Here is a 15,071-nt window from a genome sequence, read left to right as displayed (position 1 = left end):
TAGAAGTTAAATAAGCAGGGTGACAATGTACAGCCTTGAAATACTCCTTTTCCAATTTGGAACCAGTGTGTTGTTCCATGTCCAGTCCTGTTACTTCCTGACCTGCATACAGATTTCTCAAGAGGCAGGTCAGGTGGTCTGGTATTCCCATCTCTTTCAGAATTTTCCACAGTTTATAGTGATCCACGCAGTCGAAGGCTTTGGCATAGTCAATAAAGCAGAAATAGATGTTTTTCTGGAACTCTCTTGCTTTTTCCATGATCCAGCGGATGTTGGCAATTTGATCTCTGGTTCGTCTGCCTTTTCTAAAACCAGCTTGAACATCTGGAATTTCACGGTTCATGTATTGCTGAAGCCTGGCTTGGAGAATTTTGAGCATTACTTTACTAGCGTGTGAGATGAGTGCAATTGTGCGGTAGTTTGAGCATTCTTTGGGATTGGAATGAAAATTGACCTTTTCCAGTCCTGTGGCCACTGCTGAGTTTTCCAAATTTGCTGGCATATTGAGTGCAGCACTTTCACAGCATCATCTTTCAGGATTTGAAATAGCTCAACTGGAATTCCATCACCTCCACTAGCTTTGTTCATAGTGATGCTTTCTAAGGCCCACTTGACTTCACATTCCAGGATGTCTGGCTCTAGGTGAGTGATCACACCATCATGATTATCCGGGTCATGAAGATCTTTTTTGTACAGTTCTTTTTATTCTTGCCACCTCTTCTTAATATCTTCTGCTTCTTTTAGGTCCCTACCATTTCTGTTCTTTATTGAGCATACAGTGTTCCCTTGGCATCTCTAACTTTCTTGAAGAGATATCTAGTCTTTCCCATTCTGTTGTTTTCCTCTATTTCTTTGCATTGATCGCTGAGGAAGGCTTTCTTATCTCTCCTTGCTATTCTTTGCAACTCTGCATTCAAATGGGTATATCTTTCCTTTTCTCCCTTGCTTTTTGCTTCTCTTCTTTTCACAGCTATTTGTAAGGCCACCTCAGACAGCCATTTTGCTTTTTTGCATTTCTTTTTATTGGGAATGGTCTTGATTCCTGTCTCCTGTCCAGTGTCACGAACCTCCGTCCATAGTTCATCAGGCACTCTGTCTATCAGATCTAGTCCCTTAAATCTATTTCTCACTTCCACTGTATAGTCATAAGGGATCTGATTTAGATCATACCTGAATGGTCTAGTGGTTTTCTCCACTTTCTTCATTTTCAGCCTGAATTTGGCAATAAGGCGTTCATGATCTGAGCCACAGTCAGCTCCTGGTCTTGTTTTTGCTGACTGTATGGAGACTGCTCTATACAGTCTCCATCTTTGGCTGCAAAGAATATAATCAATCTGATTTTGGAGCATTTAGGTAGTTTAAAATGTTTTTTCCATTATAAACTATGCTGTGGTGGTGTTCTTGCCTGGAGAATCCCAGGGACAGAGGAGCCTGGTGGGCTGCCATCTGTGGGGTCGCACAGAGTTGGACACGACTGAAGCGACTTAGCAGCAGCAGCAGCAGCAGCAGCAGCAGCAGTGGACATTCTTATTCATCTTTTGGGCATCCTAGGAAAAAAAATACCACAAGTGGGATTCCTATGTTAAAGAATTACGAACATTTTTAAGGCTTCTAATACATGTGCTAAACTGTCCTCTAAGAAAACTATACCAACTTAAACCCTCCCTCAAAGCATTTTACCACTTTTTTTAATCTTTGCCAATTATATCTTTTTAAAAATTTGTTTTTCCAAAATTGGAATTTAAATTGCCCTTTAAAACAAAAGAAATGCCTATTTATATCTTTGAAATAAACATTTTTAAGCTGAATTTGTACTTACATCTTTTGTTAAATAGAATAGATTTCTGCCCATTCTTCACTCATTGGATTTTATTTTAGCCATAGGCAAGCAGTTTTCTTTGTGCAATCTGTGTGTACCTCATTATTGTGCTCTCCCCAATCACTGAGACATGTTACAATCTCTAGCATATACCACTAAGAATTGAGCAGGAGATGATTAGACTTGTGTATTCTTTGCCTAATACTGATCTCTGATGTATATCTGCTGACCACTTTATAAGATACTAAATCATCAGTCTAATGCTTTATGGCCACTTTAACTTATGAACCTACACCATCTGGCTACATTTAGTAAACCAAACTACTTCAAAAAATGCCTGTAATCCATTAATGTAATGGGTTTGTTTGGAGTGTTAGGTGAAATTACTTCCAAAGACTTATTATAGGGACATAGTGAAAGATCAGGAGCAATTTGATGCTAGCCACTAAAAACACAGGAATGCATTTTGGGAACTTCTGATAGTATAGAAAGTTCAGTATAAAGATGGAGAAATTGAACCATTACTGTACTTTGTATGACAAACTAATTATTATATCTTTAATTGGCTTATAGTCATGTTTCTTTAATAAGAATTAGGTGATGAATGCCTCCATCTGCTTGTGCTTAAATATGAACATGTGATGCCAGCCAAACAAGATCCATTTAATGCTTTCTTTTCCAAATCTGTTGAAGAATGTGACTGACATCCATATAATTTTTATAATTAAAATAATGTTTAAGCACATTTAGATTGTTGCTAATGGCGTCCAAATGTATCTTTGTATGATTCAGGGGGAAGAAACAAAATGAAAGGTGATATTATCTCTCTTGCTTGTTAAGTTTGTGCCTAAGGTAATCAGAGTATCAAGGAATCTTTCTGCACTATTTAAGTCTTTAGCAAATCTCTGATACGTTACCTGTAAAGAGAAATGACTTTGAATATTTTTTGTCTCACTGTGAATTAGAACAGCAGCCAAAAGGTCTGTTAATATGAACATCCTATTTTATGGGATCTGTTCCTCTGAGGCCCCAGTACAGATTTGGGTGATAGAGAATTTTAATTGGGAAGCCCACCCAGTTTACACAATCCAAGATCTACTTACCCTGTTTTTCTCTGTATATCCTACAAAAATAGTCTCTGAAATTCTAAGTTGTCTATTGGTCTGGGGTTTGTTTTGTTTTGTTTTGTTTTGTTTCATTTTTGGCCAACTGTCATTTAGGCTTTATAGCCGCAACTGTTCTCAAATATACTTTTTTAAACATCTAAAATTAAACTCGAACTTGAATATACCTCTCAGTCATTCCTCTTGGGATGTTCCTATACCAACCTATATTTTCTTTTTCTCTCCTTTCTGCATGCCCAGAATTCTATAGTCCAGAACATTCTGACTTAGTGCCTCTCCCACAGTACATTTAAAGGATATTTCTTTTACCGAACAGCTTTGGAACTGCAGCAGTAATAGAAACAGAATGAGAAATGGACCTAATATAAAGAATTGGGGTAGAGATGGGGGGGGTCTGAATCACAGAGTTTGAGATGCCATCCATAGAACATCCCCTAGTGCTGAAATCCATATAGATAGATGTGAATTGTTTTCTGGAATCCTTTTTATTTTTAATGTCTTGGGGGGTTTGCTGGTTGTTAGTTTTCACTTCCTTATCTAAAGGAAGATGGAAAATACTGTTCATTTCTGTAACCTTATAGAAAAATTATTGACACTCATTTTAGCCAAGTCTGTTTGAAAAAGAAACTGGACCACACTAGGGACAGTGATGTGCCTTCATAGCGGAATAAATGCTGTTCCTGTTTAAAGGACTTTCTGTTAAAAAAAGAAAATCATTCACCACCATCCATGTCTTTTTTTTTTTTTTCTTTGCCTCCTCTCCCCACCAAAAGCTCGGGGTTTAGATCACATTGCTGAGAACATCCTGTCATACTTGGATGCCAGATCACTATGTGCTGCTGAACTTGTGTGCAAAGAATGGTACCGAGTGACGTCTGATGGCATGTTATGGAAGAAGCTCATTGAAAGAATGGTCAGGACAGATTCTCTGTGGAGAGGCCTGGCAGAACGAAGAGGCTGGTGAGCCTTTTAACATTCTAACTCTTTAGAGAGCTGCAGGATCTGGCCTTTCACTCTCTGGAATACAGTATTATTGGGAACCAGCAAGACCACTTATCTTTTGATATACTGATTTTGCTCTTTTATAGCAAAAAGTGTTAAATAGTTGTTCATGTACTTGGCAGTTTTTCTTCTGACCACTCACTCATAAGTGATACCAGTTCAGTTCAGTTCAGTCGCTCAGTCGTGTCCGACTCTTTGCGACCCCATGAATCTCAGCACGTCAGGCCTCCGTGTCCGTCACCAACTCCCAGAGTTCACTCAGAGTCACGTCCATCGAGTCAGTGATGCCATCCAGCCATCTCATCCTCTGTCGTCCCCTTCTCCTCCTGCCCCCAATCCCTCCCAGCATCAGAGTCTTTTCCAATGAGTCGCCTCTTCGCATGAGGTGGCCAAAGTACTGGAGTTTCAGCTTTAGCATCATTCCTTCCAAAGAAATCCCAGGGCTGATCTCCTTCAGAATGGACTGGTTGGATCTCCTTGCATAAGTGGTATAATAATGTGTTAATGCTGCTTTGCAAACAATGATTAAAAAAAAATACTACCAGCCCTCCTCTTTGACTATTTTCTTTTTCAGATTTTTTTGTCTTTAGCCTTAGCCTGTGGTGTTCTATCAACTTTTTAATCAAAATTATTTTTATGCCCATCTAGAATAAGAACTCAAGCCTTCAGAAAGAGAAGAAATTGGAATTTAGTATAAATCATTGTTTCTTTTTAAGACTCTTAAATTTTCTCAAGATTTTTTTACTGCTTAATCCTGAATCCTGTAAGACATTATGTAGTTACCAGCCTGAGAGCAACAGAATTTACCAGTTTTGTTCTTATTCTTTTAATGTAATGGTACCATTTCTTTAGAACATCTGGAAGAGGTCTTCTATATATAATTTTCTCTTGGATGATTCTCTATAATGTCATTTTTAAAAAGTTGGGTGTGAATACTTCATAAATAAAATAAAGGTGGTGACATATTAAATATTTTAGTTGATAGTGATGCACCAGCAGGCATGTGTATGCTCAGTGATATCCTGAGCAATTAATTTCATGAATCATTTTTCTTGGATCATGAAGAGATACAGAACAGTTAAGAATGGAGGATCAGCTTTTCTTAACAATTTTTCATAAAAGCATAGTTGGCTCCCTTTTTTTGCATCTTTTAAATTCATTAATGTACAATAAATATAATGACCTCCAAATATTATACCAAGTAATTCAAGAGATTTCTGTTATTCTGGCTATTAGAAGGTCTTTAAAATTTCTCCCAAATTCAATTAAATTAGGAAGCAAATACCAGGGAATTTTTGGCTATAAAAAATTGCATAAATGAAAATATATTATTATTTCTTCTTCCAAGTATGTTTCCCTTACTTTCACTAATTTCACTGTATGGAAGAATGGAAACCTGATCTTTGATAACTTATTTCATACTTTGGAAATAAACTATATTGTATAATAAAGTAAAAGATTATATAGATATATGGAATTCAAAGTCCATCATTTTCTTAAGCATGTTAGGACTAGCCTTAGAAATAGAGGAGGCAGTTGCTTGCTTGGGAAAATTTTAGGGCAGCTAGGAATATTCCTCTACCCTTCAGGGGGGGAAAAAAGAAAAGAAAATCTTCTCCAAATAACTCCTGACCCAAAATTTCACTTGTAGAGATGCATTCTCATAGCTTATAAAGGTTTTGTTCCCTGTTAAAATGTACTTTGTTCCCATTTGGACTGTAAATGACAATAAAACTTTATCAGATGTTGGGACTTTACAGTCTCTTTTTGAAGGCAGGGAGAGTAAGAAGTAGATGGGCAAATCTTGACAGATATGTATGAAAATACCAAAGATAAAAGGCTCCAGAATTATGCTTAGGGTTAATTAAACCCTAAAAGAGGGTTTAAATCCTTAAAGAGGGTTAAAGATCTCTTGTATTAGTTACACAGAAGAAAAAAAAAAGATCATCGAACAGGTGGCTTCTTGGCCTTTTAAAAGGGTATGTGAAGGTATAGCTGAGAAATAATTTAGGATCAGCACTAATTATCACTCTTTCTCCTATTTCTTCAACTACAGAAACCCATTCCTGCTCTTTTGAGTATCCTTTAGAGTTCTGACTGTATTCCTTTGTCTTTGGCCATATATATCACCTTAGCTTGATACAGATCCCTGAGATTTCAAATATTTGTTCACCCCATGAAGACTGCCTTTATTATCCCCTTGACAGTATGTGGCTGCTTATGTTTACGTGTTGCCTTTCTTCCTGTGTTAGTAGTTCTTCCTCACTTTAAAAAACAATAGTCTGTAATCACTTTTTCATTTTTCTCTTGCAAGTTGTCTTACTAAGTCTCCTTTGTCAATAAAGCCTTTCTGTTATACTGCCTCTCCCCAAATGCTGTCTTTGAGAACTTCTTCCATTTCCTTCAACCAAAAATAAATAAATACAGTTTTCTAAAAAAGCTTTGAGTTTAATTTCCACTCTACAGTTGTATTTTATATCTAGATGAATTTGACAGTCTGCCCCTAGGACATGAACTCTTATTTTCTCTCTTGAATAATACTGAAGATGCTCTCTCCGCTTAGTAATGGTAACTCTTAAAGTGTAATAAAAGACCACTTGGGATAAGTCCATTTTCTTAATCAGCAGATCACATTTTATGATAACATTCTGAATTTAATATTTAGCATTTATCATGTCCTCACACTCTTAAAAGTACTAGGCATTTCACATAGAAGTGGTCCCTGTTGTCAGAGAGCTTCCATCGTGAAAGGTTTTGACTTATAAAATAGATACAGACTGAAAAACCAGTTTTCAACACTTAGCCATCCTTTTTTGTAGCACCTGTAACTTGAAGAAATTCAGATGCTTTAGCATGGCAAGATAAATACTGTGGGATAGAAAATGAGATCAGAGGTTTACATGATTTCTCTTTCCTTAGAATGTAGAGATAGTTTCATTGTATGTGAAAAAAAAAATCCTGGGGTCCCTGTGTGCAATTGCCAGAGGTTAAAAAGAGGATAAGAATGAGGAATGGTGAGCTTTGAGAGACAATACAGTAGTTAAGAGTGTGACCTCTGAAGTCAGACTTAGATTCAAACCCTAGGTCTTCTCACTAGCTGTGTGACCTTGGACAAGTTGCTTAGCTTCCCTGACATTTGATTTCTTCACCTGCCAAATGAATATAGTTATTCCTAACCTCATTAAAGGATGTCAACATTGAAACTATTAAATTTAATTATTAACCAGATCTTTTGGGGGAGCGGGGGGGGGCCTTGCTATGGTGGCTTATGGGATCTTAGTTCCCTGTCCAGGGATTGAACCTGGGCCTCTGGCAGTAGAAGCACTGAGTCCTAACCACTAGACCACCAAGGAGTTCCCTAATAACCAGATTTAGGACCTCTTCATTGAAAATTTGTTTGCCTACAATGTATTTATAGAATAATTATTGTTTAGAAAACTGTATCTTTAAGCCCGAATTATTTCCAAATGTGTCTTGTTTGTCCCTTTCTTTGTGTTGGTGTATCATGCTTCTTGCTCCTATTATAGTCCCTTTAAAAAGACAGTTATTTTAGCCTCTCTGCTGTGGATTTCCCTTTCTGTATCAACACAGAAGTCAGAGCCAGCTACCTTCCTGATAGGAAATTTTCTCAACTAATTTTCAAGGTGTATAATAGGAAGAGGGCAGGGGAGAAGTGCTCCTGGAGACATTGAACAATTAATTATATTGTAATGGAGCTATAGAGGGAGGCGTGGATGACTGGCCCAGAGAAAACATGATTTCTCTGGTGCCAGGATTACACTCAGAGGCATTTCTGCCTGTCTCCACTTTGCAAGGCACAGTGCCAGTGAGAACAGCAGTTAGTACACCCATAGTGGGGTTTACTAGCTTCCACACCGTGTTTGGTGGGTTCTTAACTTCAGGATGAGGAATTAAATTTTTTACCCAGCAGGAAGTGATTGCCATTTACTGATTTTTTTTTTTGTAGTAAAGATCTAGCTTGGGATATGAGTATTCCAGAGATGTGCTGTCATAAGGAAGGAGATCCTAACAAATGTTGCTCACTGGAGTCAAGGAAAGGCAATAAAATCCATGTATGTATGTACATAGCCAGGAACACACCTGTGAAAGTCGATTTTATGCCTTAGATTTGACAGCACAGTGCTGTCAGGCATTTCTTTTATTTTTTTTTTCTGCTTTCGTACTTGCTGCTGGACACTCCTGTGATCCCTTTGTTTTCTGTTGAAATTGCTCCTTTTAAAACATACCAGCAGCCTGGGTGCCTGAGTCGCCAATACACCTTTCCACATATAACTGGAGACTGGTAAAAGTTAACTCTGTGACAGAGGCATTCCTGCTGCCCACAATGCTAGGCTCCACTACACTGGCACAGCTTTACTCAATGAAGGGAAGTCTGTGGGGCATGTGCCTAGTTCAGAGTTTGTAGTTATCACCACTAACAAAATTTTCATAAGGTAAGGCCAATAAGTCTGTCTCTGCAGAGGTCTGTTAGTCAGTTAGTCAGAATTGTGACTATACACGTTCCATTTGTCTATTGACATAATATTCCTGAAGGCCTGACACTTTGATGTCCTACACTAGAAATCATCATGTTTTACTCAAAAGCAAATCAGTGTTGGCAGAATTCGTTTAGCCCAGAAAGTTGCTCGTTAACATGGGAGCAACTTTCAGGGAGTTGCTCCTGAAATCAGGTTTAACTTCGCACTTCTCTAGGCTAGTTATGGAGATTATATGGAATGGTAATTGTGAAAATGCTTTGAAGAAATAGGAGGTTCCTTGTAAATGTATTGGGGGGGGGGGTTGGATATGATTTTTACTGAGAAATATTTGTTATTTTTTAGGGGACAGTATTTGTTCAAAAACAAACCTCCTGATGGAAATGCGCCTCCCAACTCTTTTTATAGAGCACTTTATCCTAAAATTATACAAGACATTGAGGTAAGAATCTGTATATTTGGGTATTTGCCAAATACTAGAGAATCATCAACATTCTTCAGTAACAGCATTGTTACAACAAATCCATTAGGGTTTATTGATGTGGGTTAAAAATCAATTTCTTTACAAGTGAATAGGGTAGGTAAAATATAGTAAATAACCAGGCAAAGAAATTTAAAGCTTTTGAAAATTGTTTATTGATAGATAAATAGGTAAGAGAGAAAATATGATAACAGAAGTGGAAATGTTTAAAAGTTGCACTTATAAACCATTATTCAAATATCTTCTGAATTGAGTCTCTGTGGAAGTTCACTGGTAGAAATGCCACCTCAGATGTAAGATGAGCACTGAGTAGGTAACCTCATGTGGTTCATAGCTTCTCCTCTGTTGGTGAACAGTCTCTCTCCAGAAGGTTTATTATTTAGTCGAACGAGTTTCATACAGGAGAGTTCTAGGAAATAAATCTTTAATTACTTTGCAAATGAAAAAATGTTTTAAAACATTAAATAGAAGCTTTTTTAAAAAATGCCTTAAATTCTGTATATCCAGTAAAGCACTGAGCATTTGTCATTGGTTGCCATGAAAATCAGAAAAGAGTTTAGTTCTAGTCCTTTCCTAATTACTACTTCTTTACCATTCCTTCTTCTCAGACAATAGAATCTAATTGGAGATGTGGAAGACATAGCTTACAGAGAATCCACTGCCGAAGTGAAACAAGCAAAGGAGTTTACTGTTTACAGTATGATGATCAGAAGATAGTGAGCGGCCTTCGAGACAACACAATCAAGGTGAGGTCTCTTCAGTTATGGGGAGGTAGTTGAAGGGGTAAGGATGACCACAGTGTAAAGCAACCCAAAGCAAAAACTCTAAACGATATTTCCAGAAAGTGAAAGTTTTAGATTGTTTCTAGTCCGAAAGCCAAAATCATTTCCTTAAGAGAAAAGTGCCTGCTTCTCCCCAGAAGCTCATACATATGGATAGTGCTAGGGTTAAATTCTCTCCTTGAAGTGCACTGAATGGGCTGTTACTCTTTTGGGCCCTCACATAATTATAGGCCAACCCTGTTCCTGAATGAAAAGGATCAAGTCTGCATTATACTGAAGCCACATATGTAGAAGTGTTTAGCTCTACCTGCAGAAAAGAGTGCATTCCACACTACTCTGGGCTTTGATTCTTTGGGGGAATCAAATACATAATAGGGCCTGCAAGTCTCTGCACCACCCCATTATTATGGTGATCAAAAGGATCTTGTTTGCCATCCTAGATCTGGGATAAAAGCACACTGGAATGCAAGCGGATTCTCACAGGCCACACAGGTTCTGTCCTGTGTCTCCAGTATGACGAGAGAGTGATCATAACTGGGTCGTCGGATTCCACGGTCAGGTAGAAACTTTCAAATGATCTTTTGAACTCTGAAATATCAGATTCACTCTGTTCTGCCTTAGATAGTGATTTTGTTTGTATCTGCATGAACACAATTATGAAACTTCATAACCAAAGAAGAATAAGCAATCAGCTCCCCCCATCACTGTGTCAGTCTAGAACTGGAAGACTTGATTTAGGAATGGTTATGGTAAGTTTACATTTTTGTACATTTAAGAAACTACATATTCTGTTTTAGTTTGGGGGAATTATGTATTATAGAAACTTGGTAAACTTTGCATTTTTTACAAAAACTACCTCACAGGGGAATGACATGAATGGAATGAAGCCTTCCTTTCAGGTGGTTATAACTGTAGTACAGGCATGCATTATCTCCTTTAAAATGTGTACAGGTGAGCAATACTTTCTCTTGCCAGCCCCTCCCCTGCTGTCCCTGCAGTTTTTAATTGCAAGCTTCACTCTGGGAGGGGCCTTCAATTTCCAGAGGCGTTAGTGATTTGATGACACAGCCATTATGCTGCTGGAGTCCAGTGTAGCTTGAGTTCTGGGTACCAGCAGAACTGCTGGAAACCTCTGTTAGGAATTTTGCCTTGAGCTAAAGGATTTAGCAAACATAATGCATCAAAAGTAACTTTAAAAAAATAGGGAGAAAAAAAGCAGTTAACTGCATTGTTAGATTCTCTGAAGTTAAATGTTTACCATTCCGAATTATCCTCTGTGAATAGAAAAGGCTATTCGCGTTTTCTTGTCTTTTGACTTAAAGACATAGCAAATTCAGTTCATAGAGTTATCAGCATTTAACATTTATTGGTGCTTGTGGAGTGCCTCAAGGAAGCTTAAAGATTGTAGAGGCTAATATCGTTTATTGGACAAGGGAAAAAATTATTTTTAAAGAGAGAGGGTTAAATTGGAAAAAAATAAAATATGTTGTAAAAAAACAAAGTAAGTATACAAAATGAGTGATGAAAGTAAAATACACCTTCACAAAAATTTCTCAAGCTATCTAAGGGTCCTGCACTCTGCTGTGAAGCCCGTATTTATATTGGGGTGGCTGGTCTTGATCCCTACACTCATTCAGAGCACAGAAATCGGGCCTTATGTTTAGAGTCTAGGTAATTTTACGCCTTGATCTGTGTGGTGAATACTAAGGCCCAAGATCATCAAGCTCAAATCCACAGTACTAAGTCAGTCTATTACAGAAAATTCTTGGCCTGAATCAGTTCTAGGACCCGAGGGCTATCTGTGGGACCACCAACGCTGCAGTTATTAGCAAAATTCCCACCGGTTTAAAATGTATCAGATTAAATGTCAGAAGGTTTATGATAATCTTGCAGTTTGGGACCAGTTTGCTGGTGATGGTCGCTGCACCCTCATTTCAGCACCCTGCAACTAGCCCAGATTTCAAGTTCTGTGTCTTAAGGATGGCATACTGGCAGTATCCCATCCCCTTCCTCTTCCTGCTTTCCCAGTCCAGTCCTCTAACTACCACTTCCCCATGGCCCATCAGTAGACTTTACCTCAGCTCAACTTTAGAGCTACAAAAGGAGAGTAAGGTATACCATTAACTGTGAGAAATAGGGTCGAAGGGGTGGGCAGTGAGGTAATCCAGTACTTAAAATAGATTGTAGCATGAATTTCACCACAATCTCAGATAACCGTAATATTTTTGTTCCAGGGTGTGGGATGTAAATACAGGTGAAATGCTGAACACATTGATTCACCATTGTGAAGCAGTTCTGCACTTGCGTTTCAATAATGGCATGATGGTGACCTGCTCCAAAGACCGTTCCATTGCAGTATGGGATATGGCCTCCCCAACTGACATCACCCTCCGCAGGGTGCTTGTCGGACACCGAGCTGCAGTCAATGTTGTAGACTTTGATGATAAGTACATCGTTTCTGCATCTGGGGATAGGACTATAAAGGTAATGAGGCATTTTTCAGTAAGTCCCCACCTTAGAATAGGGGAGTTCATATGGATATCTTCTCAAGGACAATTTTATATTTAACCCTCACTGTAGAATACTTAATATTTATTTAAATCAGATACTAGTTTATGTAATGAATGAGATAGATCATGTGACAATTTGGGTTAGGTTTTTATTCTTGTAAATAATGGTGAGTATGAAAAAGGCAGGGGTAATTTTAGGTTCAAGATTTGTCTGCAAGGCGAGACTAACCCCATAAGAGTACATCAATCTGAGGATTTCTCATATGATAGCAACCAGCTATAAATTAGCCCTATATTACTGTGAATTAAACTTGTCATTTGGGGTTTGATTTGGATTGGTTTAAGACGTTGAATTTCCCCTACTAGTTCAGTCCCATTTCCTGCTTCCCTAAAACTGCAGTTGCCATAGATTTTACTAATAAAAGCACCAAATCAACAGCCAATGCCATTTCTGTTTCAGGTGTGGAACACAAGTACTTGTGAATTTGTACGGACCTTAAACGGACACAAACGTGGAATCGCCTGTTTGCAGTACAGAGACAGGCTGGTCGTGAGTGGCTCATCTGACAACACAATCAGGTGAGCAGCAGGTGCCCTTGCCCAGAAGGGATCACTGTTATCCTGCCGTTTATTGTTTGTGCACAGACCAAACGAATTGTCGACTGTGTTCTGTTTATAATAAAACATTTTTTAGTTTTCTGTGGCTTCTTACAGGTTAAAAGTTTGCCCCAAGCAGAGAGACAGCACAGCAAAGTCTTTTGTTGATGTGTTTCCTTCCTGTAATAGTTTTATCACCAGATAGACCTATTTAAAATGAACTGCTTGAATGAGGAAGTGAGCGAGAGAAATAAAAATGGAGGTTGAAGGCTCTTCCCTAAATTTCTCCTGTCTGCAGTTGATAAGTGCTAATAAATAGCTAAAGGGCTTTTCTCTTTGCCAGTGTTTTAAAAAAAAGAAAAAAGATTTGTTCCCCTACTAGAAGTTGTACAATTTTGGGTTTTTTAGCATTACATAATGGGCCAGGGAGCTACCAGTCTTTGAAATTATGAACAAATTATGAAGAATCCATAAATTGAAGTACTTTTTGTTGTGTTTTCCCTTCATGAAAATGAATGATGCACAAATGCATAGAATTTGAAAGATTTATCAACCCTCTCCCCTCCTTCAAAGCAAGTACTAAAGGAATGAAAAAGCCATTGAAATAACGACAGACAGATATTGTCATATCTAAGATTAGCATTCCTAGAAATCATGTGGATTAGTCAGAAGGCATACATAATTCAAATTAGTATATAAAAATGTTTGAGAACTTACTTTGCATTTCTATTATATGAGAAAACTGTCCGGAACAGTGGGGTGAAAGCTGAGGGTGTCCTCAGTGACAGAGGTACACATATTTTGTGAGAGCAGGATGTCACCGTTCCTGCATCTCATTCTTACTCAATTGTGGTTTCCGAAAACATTATGTTTCTTGGCTTGGCCCTTTCCTTCTTAGGCAACTGTGTACATTAAATTCATCTTTTATATTCCTTGGTGACCCTGATTACAGGTTTATATGAAGCTTGATGCTTTAAAAATATTCACAACATATTTGAACTTAAATCGTACATTTTTCTGCTTATATGGCAGAAAGTAAATAAATTACACTGAAAGTAATACATTTGTATATGAGTGTTGATTGGTTTTTATATTTTGGATATTTTAAAAGACATATGATATATGTTATAACATTCCAAGCTTAGGAAAGAATGCATGGAAATTCACTCAACTCAATGTTCTCTTTCAGATTATGGGACATAGAATGTGGTGCATGCTTACGAGTGTTAGAAGGCCATGAGGAATTGGTGCGCTGTATTCGATTTGATAACAAGAGGATAGTCAGTGGAGCCTATGATGGGTGAGCGTGCTGACAGGGTTTTTAAAAGTTCTCTTAATCCCCCCTGCCTTAGAATGTTAAACATAGCTTTTCCTTGTCTCCATAAGATTATAGATATCACAGAAAGAATCTGATACAGTATTCTTGTGTCTAATCCATATATTCACATCTCTTTTGTTCACCCTTTTCCAAATAATCTTCCAGTCATTTAATTATACTTGTTTGCTCATGATTTTCATTAGTATTTTGGATTTTTGTTCATATATTTATTTTTTCCCTATAAAGCAGAGAACTGGATAAACCCTAGTATATCAGGATATGGATATAAAATAGTGACTTGTTAATAAAATTGAAATGTTGGAGGATAGTATCTTTGGAGGGGGCTTAGTATGGGAGGGTCTTGTCTTCACTGTTGGCATTTCAGTCACAGTGCGTTAAATAATCTTTACTTTCCTTCAGTCTACTTTCCAGTGGTTACAGACTCCGTTCATGTTGTGGATGGATCCCACATCCAGTGACGCTAATAAGCACATCGTATAGTCTTACAAGAGTGAACTCGCTTATGAAATTCTCTCTGCCATTTCTTCTCATCAGGGTGCCTGATGTGGAGGACGGGAAGGCCATAGTTCAAATATTGGCAACTTTTTAAAAATATGAGAAACTAACTTACAACTTTTTCTTAGTTTACGAGCTGGCTGTACTTGATTCATTAAGACAACTCAAGCAGCAGTAAGTGTTAACAGACCCATTTCCTCTGCTTTGAGTCACCCATCACTGTCAGACCCTTGGGAAGTTGTTGGGGGTATGACGACATGTTTCAGCTAAGTCCAAGGTTGTATTTTTCTTACTGCCCTGGTTTTGATCTGTACCCTTTTCTTGGGTTTTGTCTGTTACTTACCTTGAGGAGACAGGACATACAATTGATTCATAGAAGGGCTAAACTTTTCTTATTTAAATATTGTTTATATAAACTCAGAGTCT

At 37.8% G+C, this 15,071-nt stretch overlaps 1 protein-coding gene across 13 annotated transcripts in view; it reads left to right on the top strand.

Moving 5' to 3' along the window:
- Positions 1-15,071, top strand: part of BTRC (beta-transducin repeat containing E3 ubiquitin protein ligase) — a 175,314-nt gene that overhangs the window by 148,893 nt on the left and 11,350 nt on the right. For all 13 annotated transcript variants that reach the window (XM_010859496.1, XM_010859491.1, XM_010859492.1 and 10 more), the window contains 7 exons: positions 3,717-3,903; positions 8,787-8,883; positions 9,531-9,668; positions 10,145-10,263; positions 11,939-12,188; positions 12,675-12,793; positions 14,001-14,111. In XM_010859496.1, coding sequence (XP_010857798.1) covers positions 3,717-3,903; positions 8,787-8,883; positions 9,531-9,668; positions 10,145-10,263; positions 11,939-12,188; positions 12,675-12,793; positions 14,001-14,111 — 1,021 coding nt within the window. The remainder of the gene's footprint in view (positions 1-3,716; positions 3,904-8,786; positions 8,884-9,530; positions 9,669-10,144; positions 10,264-11,938; positions 12,189-12,674; positions 12,794-14,000; positions 14,112-15,071) is intronic.

The sequence above is a fragment of the Bison bison genome, unplaced genomic scaffold, assembly GCF_000754665.1.
Source record: "Bison bison bison isolate TAMUID 2011002044 unplaced genomic scaffold, Bison_UMD1.0 scf7180017864456, whole genome shotgun sequence".
Lineage (NCBI taxonomy): Eukaryota > Metazoa > Chordata > Mammalia > Artiodactyla > Bovidae > Bison > Bison bison.
Note: the sequence above shows the minus strand (reverse complement) of the source record. Positions and strands in the feature narration are given on the sequence as shown.